General features: G+C 41.4%; 1 protein-coding gene across 2 annotated transcripts in view; it reads right to left on the bottom strand.

The window, feature by feature from the left end:
• The window catches only part of SLIT3 (slit guidance ligand 3), a 471188-nt gene that overhangs the window by 60191 nt on the left and 397976 nt on the right, over positions 1-13021 (bottom strand). For both annotated transcript variants that reach the window (XM_053991145.1, XM_053991146.1), the window contains exon 26: positions 9323-9447. In XM_053991145.1, coding sequence (XP_053847120.1) covers positions 9323-9447 — 125 coding nt within the window. The remainder of the gene's footprint in view (positions 1-9322; positions 9448-13021) is intronic.

The raw sequence follows: 13021 nt of genomic DNA, 5'->3' as shown, positions 1-13021 counted from the left end.
CTGCTGGCACTGATCCTCAGATACATGCAGACAGCTGACACCCTGCTATCCACACACAGCAGCGTGAAGCTCTTCAGCAGATCTAGGTGATACTGCTTTCCTTGTTTATGCTCTTTCTGGCCATGGACATAGTGGCTAAGCCTCAGTCTGGAAAAGATGCATCTGATGCTCATTGGCAAGGTCAAACAACCAGAAGAGCTGGCAGGGAATACCTTAGATCCATCTGCTCAGGCATATATACAAATTATTTGGCAAGGCACGGAAAATATCACAGCAATTTTGGATCTGACTGCTTTCAGATTGCCAGGTGGAAGTTGAGAGATTTTGATCATCTGTTGTTCACAAAAATCTCGTGACTCCTCCTGAACACAGACCATGCTACAGAGACCCACACCTCAGGGATGAATCGCCACTCGCACTGGGGATGGATTAATTCTTTCTCTTCAGTCACCCATCCCAATGGGGTAATAAAACTGTGCCTTCTGAGGACTGCTGTTTAGAAGCCAATTAATGTAGCAGGAAAAATCAATTTATTTCATCCACCTCTAGTTTGGAATAAAAGTTTTTTAATACAAATCCGAATTTACCTAGAACAATCTGAATTATTTTTTCAGTTCAGCCTCTCTGTTTGTACAGATGTACTTACACTGACACATCCATACTACAACAGAGTTGCCTACTACTCATTAACATGAGAAATACTATTTGCTAAATGGCTCCGAAAGCAGGTTATGAAAAGAAGAAACCCTGATATTGTTGTTGTGCTGCCCCTCCCATCACTCAGCTGATTTAGCACCCTCTGCAAACTTTCTTAGTGTTACTATCAGAAGTAAAAATACAGACAATATTTAAAAGCCACCATCTTCAGCACTGTATAGTTACGTCCTATGGCAGTCTAGCTTCATATGGCATCTGATTAAACAATAATTGGCCATGGCAGCAGCACTTCTTAGTGACTTCCTTGTCCTTGTTAATAAATCACAATTGTCAATTTATAGCAAATTAGGCAAACTCTGCTCTCTTAAGCCTCATTTTATTTCAATCAGAAAGATTTATGACCCTCCAGGGTATCATACACCTTCCATTACCTCTCCAGCTAGTAATCAAGAATATGCCTGTCAAAGTCAAAGTGCAAGGATTCATCATATTATTTTTTAAAAACTCTGGTTCTTTTCCTGTGAGTATGGAATTTAATTCTCTGTGGACATTTGAGGTTTATTTTGTAATTATATTAATTACCATGCAAATCCTGATTGCCCTTCCAAGCCTCTCCTTACATATGCACTTTGGGTTTCAATGGTCTTTTAAGCTTTTAATCAATGACAGGAGATATGTCATTAATCCATCACGAGTCAATTCACACAGCACATGTCTGAAATGAGTCCAGAGGTGCCAGACTGGATGGGACAGGTGCTCTAGAGCTTCCAAGGTTACAACTGATTGATCCATACCATTGTGTGGACATTTTGGGAGGCGCAGAAGAAAATTAGGGACACTGAAAATAGTTAATTTTGCTGAGGGTTGACTCTATACATAAAATACAACCCAATATATTTGATGTAAATCCAGCACTGAGTATTTCCTATGTAGTCTCTAATTGAACCAGTATTCATGAATGAGAACAGTGTTTTTAGTACCTTCAAAATACTTAAGTGCCTATTTATTTTAAAGTACATTTTGCAGTGACAATAAAACTTTCCCTTTCAGGCTATCCAAAGTCAGTGCCTCTTTTTCAATGTGAACTCTGTAGAGAAAGTTATAAAGACTGGACATTTGTATAGATAACGAAAATACTATCAATATGATTTAAGAAATAGAAATAAAATATAATTGTTGTATTTTAAATTAACAATGCTAATACTTAAGCCACTGAACAGCCTGCCTGGAGAGGAGCACACATTACAAACAGAAACCCAATGAAGCCTAACATGAGGCAGAGATTATGTGATTAAAAAACCTCTCCAGAAAGCTCACTGGGTTTCTGAAATAAATAGAGCTAAGGATGCTGGAAGAGTCCCAGTCCCTTGGAAGAGCCTTCTGCTGGCACATCCCTGTTTGTTAGGGATGCAGGCATTTGGTTTGCAACATCTCTCTGCTGATAGAAGGTCTCACAGTGAAATACATACTATTTCAGCAGAAATATCAGTGTAATCTGTTTTGCTTGTGGAAGATCTGCAAAGCTTCCCCTGCAAGGTTTCCCAGCTCAGAGACACCAGCAATCCTCTGTGAAATGAATCTAACAGTGGGCTGAACTGGCAGGTAACCCAGGCAGGCAGCAGCGACAGAATCAAACATGCACGTGAATTTTTCAGATTACTAAACAAGTGAAACATGCCCACTATGTGAAGCAAGAGTACAATATTTATTTCAGAGGTTCTCAGAAGTATGAGAAGGGGACCTCAGGGACCATGGGGGTCAGAGAGTTTTGGGACAACCTTACCTGCAGTGCTTGTGCACTTACCCTGGACACTAATCTAATCCCAATCTAATTCCCAAACGAGTCTGGCATTAGATAATTTCTATTAACAGGAGGGGCTTTACTCTTCTTTTCATCTTAGCCTGCTTATAGCAACTTCATCAATTCCATCATCTCCAAAGGAAAGGAGAAAATAAGGCAATCAACCTCCCAGGACAATCTCTGTTCATGTTCTTGGACAACAAAAGAAACCCAAAAGCCATTTCATCGAGCACACTCAGTGCCAAGAAAGCCTCAAGGATAACAGATGACAGAAAATCACAAGGAAATTTACAATAAGGATTTTCAGCTGTGGCCAACTACGTCAACTGGTTCAATCATGCAGAAATGGTGGGATGCAGAAAATTAAGATCTGGTTAAACAGAACTTGATTAAGCAGAATTATAGGAACCAGCAATCACCTGAAAGGCAGAAAAACCACAGAGGAAGAAAAAAATTTTATTTAGTGTAACAGGACCAGGCAAGCATAAGAGCAAGAGCCTAAAATTCAGACTAAATGCCAATAAAAACTTCTCCTTTACACTGGCAAAAGAAAGATTGGAAGTCTGGTCACTCACTTAGAACTAGACCAGGAAAACAGTAGTAAAACCACAGTGAGGGGGAATAATCCACGCTGACAAGAGAATGAATGTGTCAGTGCCCACCCGTGGGTGCAGCTCCCCATCCCTGAACTGCTCAGCTCCTTCTGATGCAGCACTGCACAAACACAGGCAATGCCTGAAGCTGCTCAACATCTGCTTTCTTGTTGGCTCCACAAAAATCAGAATACTTCTTCAGAGCTGGCTTTATTGTTAGGAGCCCTCATTAGGGCCTGCCACACTACATGAGTGGGTTTTTACAGGGCCTGTGGTGGGTGTGTTCCTGCCTCGATGCCTTCAGCCAGCAACTGGGGCAGTAATCCCTCCCTAAGCCTTTCATTTTATGCTCTTCTACATGTAAATCTCCGTTTTCTTTACACCTACTACAACAGAAAGGGAAAAAAGCAGGTAACACAAGTCTGACTGCTGCATGATAAATTTTACAGAATAAGCACGTGGAAGAAAATATTGTGATTTCTGCATTTTTTTTCTGCCCTAGGAGCTTTATATGAAATTATAACCACTTACTTCTTATAATGGTGTTTGCCCTAAAAATCCACATATAAATACAGATCTGCTCATTTTATGTGGCCACCCATTACCTCTCATCCCTAAAGGCTTTCTCTTGTATTTTACTATGAGTGGAAAATGCTTCTTCGACATTCATTAATAGGCATTTTCAGTATGGTTAAAACAATCAAACAAAAATAAAACACCCCAGATCACATGAACACACACTCCAGGAAAATTTATTAGAATGAAAGTTCAAGGCAGAACCACCTCACACAAACAGCATTTTGCTGCACTGATTTCTTCTACACAAAATCTTGGCACTGAGCTGACATTCCAGTGCCTGTCCCCCGACCCTGACACTGGGAGAGAAGAGAGGCCAGGGCAGAGCAACCCATGGAGGCAGAGAGAGGAGTTTGTTCTCCTGGCTCCTGTGGATGAGGGCAGGCTGCTTAGAGTCCCTTCCAATTTCTTCTCCCTTTGCAGTTCCAGCTTGGGGATTTATTTGTGTGCTGAAGGATGCACATGGGGTGTTGCAATGTATTTGCAAGGGTTAGGCCACAGTGTGCACCAGCCAGCCTGCCTCGGAGTTTGTTATCAAAGCCCCAAGAACTTGTCGAGGCTGTTGAAACATAAATTGTGCTGAATTAAGAAAGAAGAGGCTGAGAAACCGAAAACCAAGACCACAAGAGATGGATAACAGAGGGCTGTGACACACCTGGACTGTAACCAATCACATACTCTGAGAAATGCAGGCAGAAAAAACAGTGAACAAGACAAAGGCACCAAACAAGAAGTGTGTACTTAGTAGTCTGTAGAATCTATAAATATGTGTGTAATATAAACAATAAACAGCTTCTGCTTAATCCTATTAGTCAGTTGTTCAGGAGTCCTAAGTTCCCCACAGTAATGGGGACCCACGTGTGTGTTAATAGAGCCAAAGAAACAAAAGCACAGAGCTACATCTGCACACGGGATCAGCCTGACAAACCAGGCATGGACTCTCACACAGCAAAAGCCAAACTCTACACTGGGTTACATCCACTCAACCCCACCCGAGTCAGCATCACTGAGAAACTGCCCTGTTGGAATTGTCTCTGTCTGGCCCCAGGTAGCTGCAGGTGAACAAACACCACCACACCCACGCTGAGCTCTGTGCTGAATCCTCCCCAGCTGCCCCTACTGCAGGGCTCTCACGGATTGTGTAAGGCTGCAGAACCTCGCTGTGGTGAAGTGCAAATTTATTTAAATTAATAAAAGTGCAAATTTATTTAAATAAATAAACAGCAAACTTCCCCTGCTCCAAGCACAGGCAGGGCCAGTGCACCCCATGAGCCAGGGGTACAGCCAGGGTAGGACCTGTGGCACGGGGACAGTGCTGAGAAAAGCTCCTGCCAGCCTCGTGCTCAGCACCACAGCTCCTGCTCAGCTGCACTGACCCCCTCAAGTGCTGGCACAGAATTTTCATCAGTGCACAATATGGGATATGTGTGAATCCCCCATTTCCCAGAGACATGCTGCTCTGGGACCCTCCACTTCTGAACTTGTTTCCAGCGACAAAAACCAGGCATGGGGGGTGGGGAGGGGGAAGAGCCAAATTCCTAGCAGAAATTTGGAGCCAACTTCCTCACTAAATATCATTCTGGCTTCACTGTAATGCCTCCCACCACAAGAGTCTGGCTGCAAAGGATGCTGTCTCTCCAAAGCCCATGAGCTTTACCCAGGATTTTTCCAATTGTATCTGTCATTCTGGATGATTGGTGAAATTGCTTGAACCCTCAAGACACCGCAGGTCTGCAAGAGAAGTCAGGACACTGGCTGAACTCAACAGGGAGGTGAACAGATTTGGATAAAATTTAGAGCCACAGACATGCATCAGCATCTGGTGCCTGGAGTGTGGGATGTGAGCTGTGCCAATTTTACCTATCTTCACTTTCCATTTCAGACACCTTTCAGTAACAGCAGAACCCAGAGGTGACAAACATCTGCATCCCAGCAGCTCTGGCTCCTTTACCTGAGCAATCAGAGAGGCTGTGGACATTCCTAGGCAGGCACTGCACTTCTTGTTCTGGGTTGGCAATGTTCTTTCATTTCACACAAAACAAAAATGTATTTTAGACTATTTCCCCAGTTCTACAAGTAATTCTATTTGAAAGAAAGCAAATTATTCTTTATTTGTTGCTACCTCAATTTTAAGAAAAATAAAGTATAAAAGACAAAAATCAGACAAAAAACTCCAAAAGGGCATTTTCAGAATAAAGCAATGACAAAATACACAGAGTGTTGTTTTCACTCACCTTAGTTTTTGGTATAGTTATTCAAATGAAGTTTTTTCCAATGGCTTATTGATTGCAAGTTTGATTAATCTCTTGAATTCCAACACCCATGGACTCAGTTTTGCAATATCAGTGGGAATACTTACAAGCCACACACTCTACAGAATCAATGAACTGGTGGTTCCCATTATCTATTTCCCAGCTGCACTCACACTCACTGCTTTTTGCAGGTGGCCAGTAGCATTTCCAGCAGGAGAAAGCTCCATCTCTCTACTTACAATCAAATTTTACAATCTAAACCACACATATTATTTAAATCATCATTCAAATAATGTTATGGAGAAGAGAAAAAAAAAAAAAAAACCAAAAACCAACCCACTGGAGAATGACTATGCCTGTGTTTAATATGAAAACATGAGTTTTATAACATGGAGAGCCAACTCCTGCCAGCACTGGTGGTACCCTGGAGCTCCTGCTCCTGCTCTGAGCTGCCAGATGCTGGAAGTGCCATAGCCCACTCCTTGGGGCTTCCTCCCAAAAATACAGCCACAACAGCACTGTGTCAGCCGTGGTTTATCTTCAACAAGCATATTCATCACCCATTTTAAGGAAAGAGCAGCAGCAAAGATCATTATCAGCTCAGCCTTGCCCGTTCCTGAGTGAGCAATCTCTGATTCTGTCCTCATCAAACACCCCTGGGGCCTATGGCCTCGCAGATGAGGTGGTCCATGACTTATCTCACTTTTGAGTTTACCCAAACCATCAAGGGCAGCACTGAAATTGCTAAAAGCCCCACAAAGGATACATTCAATAGCAAAAACATCTCTGTGAGCATGAAAACTAAGAGATGGAACCGTTACCAGTGTGACAGCGAAAACCAGACCACAAGCTCTGGAGAATGCAGTTAACTGGGAGAATGTCCTGATCCATCAGGCACCACTCTGGCAGCTGGCAACGTAGGTGATTTTCTGCCCTGTGTTTTTCTGAAGGCTGGCATGAGCACAGGAACCCAGAAAGCTGCTTGTAATGCCTGCCCCTTCGCAGGGGACATTACGAAGCCGTCGGCTTAAATTTGGAAAAAGGGTGGGTTTTTCACTTTATTGATGCACTCTTCCACAGAGGATTTTTTTAAAATCTACATCAAACAAGAAAAAACAAATGCTGAGAGGGCAGATTTAGGGCAATTTATCAAGGTCTGGCAAATAGCTTCCAGATGGATGGAGCTGTTTGGTGCTGGCTGGTGAGAAGGAAGCAAGGTATTGTTATTGAATTAGCATGAATCTCTGGTGGAGAACTGCATGGTAGATAGAGTGCTCCTTTCATATGGTTTGCATTTGGACCTGTCATATTTCATTTTTATTCAAAAACCTGTGGTAAAGACACACAGTTCTTTTTTTTTTGCTTATTCAATTTCCACCAATTCTCCCTGAACTGTTAGCCAGTATTTTTAAACCCTGCTCCAAGTGCCATGCCTGGTCTGTTTGCTCTTTGCTGTGCTTGGCTGGCAGCTTGGTGCTCACAAGCTCACAGTGGTTTTGGGTTTTGCATTCACACGCTGATGTCACCTGAGAAAGTGTGTGAGAGAGGAGAAAAGCTGGATGCTCTGTGAGATGTTTAAACTGAGTCACATCAAGCCTTTAGCAAAACCCCTCCAAGGAAAATGATGCATCCTGGGGTTTAATGCAGACTACAACGTGCTGATAAACTAGAGGATTATTCTGGATTTTTCTTTTTAATAAATCTTCCCTTCATAAACATGTCTTTTAGCAATATAAATGCATCCACTAACTTTCTATCTAATCTATCCCAGTGAATAAGGGATACTGCAAAAAGCCAAAAGAACAACCAGCAAACAAAAATGTAAGGTCCAAAAAGAGAAGATATGCTCATAACACATTTTTACTTAAAATAACCTGGATACCTGCTCCATGATACATGTCTTACAGAGTAAGGTTTATGCAAAGACTTATGTGTTTGCCTGCTAGTTCTGAAATAATTTACATTTCAAGTTCTGAAATAATTTACATTTCAAGTTCCCACCTGGAGAACTCAACATAATTTATGTTAAACATCAAATTAAAATGACCCTTTTCTTATTAACCTGAGGAGATAAACAGAGTGTTATCAAGTAGTCTCAGGTTTTCAGATTTTTGACAATATGATCTTCTAAATCCTAGAAAAGTTTCTGGTTGATATGCCACTGAGTGGAAAGACTTCTAATGACAGGAAATTTCCAATGTCTTTTTCAATTATTTAGGAGAACTGTTATTATTCTTGAGTAGGGGCACTGGGGTGAAATAGACGAAATAAGATTTATATTTTCCCTTTCCCAATGTTTCATGGATCTGTCAATTACTCTGGGATGCATCCCAGGAAAACAGAGAAGGGAAATGGTGATATCATCAGAACCAATTAACTCCTAAATGTTACCTGAAACGTAACGCACAGACACTTGTGCTTACTTCCCACATATATGTCTGGTTTTGCCCTCCTTTTTTCCCCTATAATTCTTATTACTTTGTGTTTTATGAGCATCTGTTTCAACTGACCAGGACTGTAAGAAATATCCAAAGAGGCAAATAAAATCCCAATCTGGAGGATGCAGCCTACGTTGGCCATAGCACCTGAACCCCCCCAGGCTGTGAACAGATCATATGCCTCATTTATTGCTTATACTTAATCCTTCAGCTACTGACTCCTGAGCTAGATTCCAGCTACATCAGCTCGGAGACAGTGCCCTGGTGTCATGAAGCTCTCAGTGCAGTGTGGACAAGGGGAGTTATCCATCACTGCTGAAGAAACTGCTTTATTCAATGACCCTTTCCCCATTTCCCACTGTGTTATCAGGAAGCCCACAATGACTGGAATCCACAGGATTCATATTTGCAGATCCCTCTGTGGACTTTAGTGCTCTGAATTGAGAGACAGCTGATTTAGGGGTTGTGTCTGATCAGGGATCACTCTTCTGCTCATCAGTCTGTGGGAGGTGGGTGTAAACTAACAGGTGTCAACATTCTGTCACCGTGGACCAAACTGGCCCTGAATTGTCATCTGAACTGCCTTCCCTTTGGCTGGGAGCCTAGGAAATGGTGATCTTGTTGCTGGCAGAAAACAAGAAACAAAAAGGAGGATAAAACCAGCTTGGCATTTTATATGGATATCTACATCCCAGAACCAGAGAATGCCCAGGGCTGGAAGGGATCTCTGGAGGTTGTAGAGCCCAACCACCCTGCTCAAAACAGGGGCAACCAGGGCAAGTTTCTCAGGATGACCTGTGTAGTCACAGCACAAAGCACAGCCATTCCAACTGCACAGGATGAAATGTGTGGCAGGGCACAGCAGAAAATTCACACAACAACCTGCTTGAGCAAGGAACTTTGGAGCCCAGTGCTTGTAAAATTCACTTCTCACAGCACAATTAAAGAACCACAAGTGATGGGGAACAGCTCCTTGCTCCTCATGTAGTTCATTTGGAGTCATACCTTGAAACCAAAAGGGCAAGTGCACTGGTAGAGCTCCACGGGGTCACTGCTGCACGTCCCATTGTTCTTACAGGGGCTGGAGAGGCAGGGGTTGCACTTGGACACAACACTGAGATCCACTGGCTCTGCAGAGGCAAACACAGAGCGTTAGCAGAGAGCTGGGTTGCAGAATTAACACCTCCCATGCACACACAAACACTTTCCCCCAAGCACTGGCACAAATGCACATGCTGCAGGTGCACTGCATGACATGGGATTCCCAGGGATCAGAGAGGCTTTAAGTACTTAAATCAAGTGCTAGGCAAGTCTCAATGATGCTTATATTCTCCTGAAGATGCAAACATATGCTCTGAAAAAAGCATGTTGGGAACCTCCAGGGAGTGGGTTATATATATATATATGGCTTTCAGCAATTTTTCCTGTTCTCAGTTCTGGAAATCCTGCAACAGCAACCCCAGGGAACTGTAACCTGACATTTCTATGGCTGATAACAAGAATGAAAGTGCAGATGCAACAACATAAATAAAACCATGTACAAGACAGATTTAGTTAGAGGCTTATGGGAATATTTAGGTGCAAAGTGCTCTACCATCCTAAATTTTAACATAGTTTGAAACTTATTTTCTTCCCTTTCTGCCCAGAAGAATGGTCAACACTGACCTATCTTAGCAAAGTGCAATAAAACCAAATACGCAAAGATGTAAATGTACACAAGTAAATACATATGGCCATATTTAAAGCATCTAAAAAACCTTGTATTTGTAGCAGAAACCTTCCAGAGAAGTAGTGAAGTGTGTAGGTGAGCAGGAAAATAAACACACACTAAAACAACACTAATTACATTTGGGGTCCCAAATCAATCAGTATTTTATGGTTGAGATTTTACAGAAAGCTAATTTAGTCAGTTATTCACAGTTACATTCACAGTTATATTCACAGTTAAAACATGGTGATTTTTTTAAATGGCTACATTTCAAGTATTAATAAACTCATTGGCTTTTATATGTAAAAAAAGAAAACCTAGTGCTTTAGTGGCTTAAATTATATCACACAGTAAAGACTTTAAAATAATTTTATTTCATTTTCAAGGAAATACCTTTTAAAATAATTTAAAATCGGTCCTGTACTAATCAAAAGTGGGCACAGAGCTTCTGTTACTGAATGATAAATGATAAGAAGAAGTAAATTGCGAAACATCCTGACTGTGAAGAAAAGAAGCTTAAATTTGATGTTCAAGAGAAGGTGGAGCTTCAGAGTTACTAGAACTGGGGATGAAAAAATCCCTTCCAGCCAGGGATTTGCTTTGAATTGCACGAGTTATAGACCTTCACTGTTTGCTTTGAATGCTTGCAGAGCACCAGCAGGGGTAAGAACATGGCAGAAATGGGGGCTGAAGGGTCTCAGGTGACAGCACTGGGCTGTGTCCTGGTCCTGTAGTGATGGTGGTGCCATCAGGGACTGACTGGAAGTGCACAGGCAGTAATGAGGGAGAAATACACAGGAAGAAAAAATTCCAAAAATTAAATAAAAGACTGTTGTCATCCTATTGTATCTTTGTGTTTATGTCTAACTGCACACCATACATGTTTTTACCCTGGAAGAGGAGATCACACCTGAATTCCTGGCACTGACAGGGGCTGGAATGTGACATATCTGAGTTACATTTGTCTTCATGGTAAAATATGCAAAGAATAAATAAAGGTGGCTTCTCTGAGAGCTCATGAGACAGGCAGCAGTGTTGCTCTTTTAGATTTAGAGGTCAGTAAGCCAGAAGTTGTTCTACTATTTATTTCATAATACATGTACATTTTCCATTTATTTCTATGGCATAGATCAAAGCTAATCAATGTAGGAGCTAATAAGAACAGTTCCTAGCAGTTAAATAGTTCATTACTTTGCCCTTGTGGATTTGATTTATAAATCCATATAGCAAAATGCCCTCAGCCCAGCACATTCCTTTCCTCTACTGCATAGCTGGGAGGGCAAGTTAATAAAAAGCAGAGCTGAGTTTGCATGACTTGCACATAACACACTTTTATTTCCTTGGCTCTGCTGAGACATAACCTCCTGCTCAGGCACAGGCTAAAAATATATTTTTAACAAGAATAAGTTAAACTACTTTTTACACTTTTTTACTAATGTAAAAGTTCCTGGAGGTCACAGAGGACATCTGAGCACGACCTTCACGCAGCAGCTCGAGGTACCCAGCCCAGTATGGGCCAACTCTTGGTACCGGGACCCAGGGTTTTGGGGGTCAGGGCTCAGCACTCCTTGAAATGGGAACAGGGTGCAGTGAGACTGCCAAATCATGCACTGGTTTTCAAAATATTTGTATTTTCATGAGCAAAGGTGAATTTGTCAAGGGCCTGGAGCTTCTTGAATTTTCCTGCCACTTGTCCAGACCATCAACGGTTTCTGCTTGTGCAAACACCAACTCCAAATCAACACATTTTTTCTCCTTTTCTGTTCAGATAAAGCAAGCTATGGGGACTTCTGGGACATTAGAAAGAACATGAGCTTTCTAGTGGACCAATCTAATATTTACATAGGAACCATACAACTACATCTAATATCCTGGATCACAGATGTACTGATCTCTTGCCTAAGAGCTGCTTGTTTAGTTTAGAGAGAAAATGAGCATAACTCTTGATATATCACAGGTTCAAAATGAAGAAGACATCAGTCTCTTTCTGGTTTAATTTTCAGATCCTGTTTAATATACAAAATAAATTATTTTCTTTGGTTCACCTCATGGGAATAAGTGCATTATTTGGTATTTTTAGTACTACTTGTACTTCACATTTGAGAAACTACTGCAGTCTTTGGTTTGATAATTATGGTCAGAGTTCTGATAGTTTTGAGACTGACATTTCAAAGTAATTAAATTATAAGGTTACAGTTATTAAAAATATATTTGAAAGGACGTAAAAGTCCACTCAGCCTTGGGAACCAGTGTTTTAGACTCACCCCAACACCATCATTTGTTTGTTCAGCAGTTTAATTCCAGCACCTATAAAATCACCCTGCCAGGCAGCACTGTAAATGGGCATGGCACTCTGAGAGACATAAAAACAGGCTTTATGCCCTCATTTCCATTTCTAAGAGAGGCTACTGATCCATCTTTTCCACTATAAATATATCTCCATCTTCAAGTACTTGCTGGTAAGCTAAGCAAAACTCTGAAACTCTTTTTGTTTGAGAACATACAGATATGTCTTAATCTCCACCACTCACTAATGAGCTACTTAATCCACAAAAAAGTGGATAATCTGAGTGCTCTCTAAAGCAGTACACTTCTGTCATTGAGCACCCCAAATTGTTCAGAGCTGTCCCTCAACCCTCTCCTAAAAGAATGCACATCCTGAATTCAGACATGACACATTTTCCATAACCTGCAGTTTCTGAATCACCACTGATGGGAACAGTTCGCAGTTCTGCAGATGAAAATGTACTTTTTGGTAAATATTTGCTTAAGAATTCTCCGTTTCTCAGTTTTCAAGTAAATGTACATAATAACTACAGTGCTCTATGTTTTTATAATACCTCTTATTTTCTCAATTTTTTGGGGTTAAGTCACAGGCCAAACAAAATTTTTTGTTCCAATAAGTTCTAACAACACCCAATATGCTAACGTGCCATTACATAACGTGGTGTGATGATCAGGAACACTCACTGCTCTGAGGCTCCCTGCTTTTCCTG

Source organism: Vidua macroura, chromosome 15 (assembly GCF_024509145.1).
Source record: "Vidua macroura isolate BioBank_ID:100142 chromosome 15, ASM2450914v1, whole genome shotgun sequence".
Classification (NCBI taxonomy): domain Eukaryota; kingdom Metazoa; phylum Chordata; class Aves; order Passeriformes; family Viduidae; genus Vidua; species Vidua macroura.
This window is presented reverse-complemented; position numbering and strand designations above follow the sequence as displayed.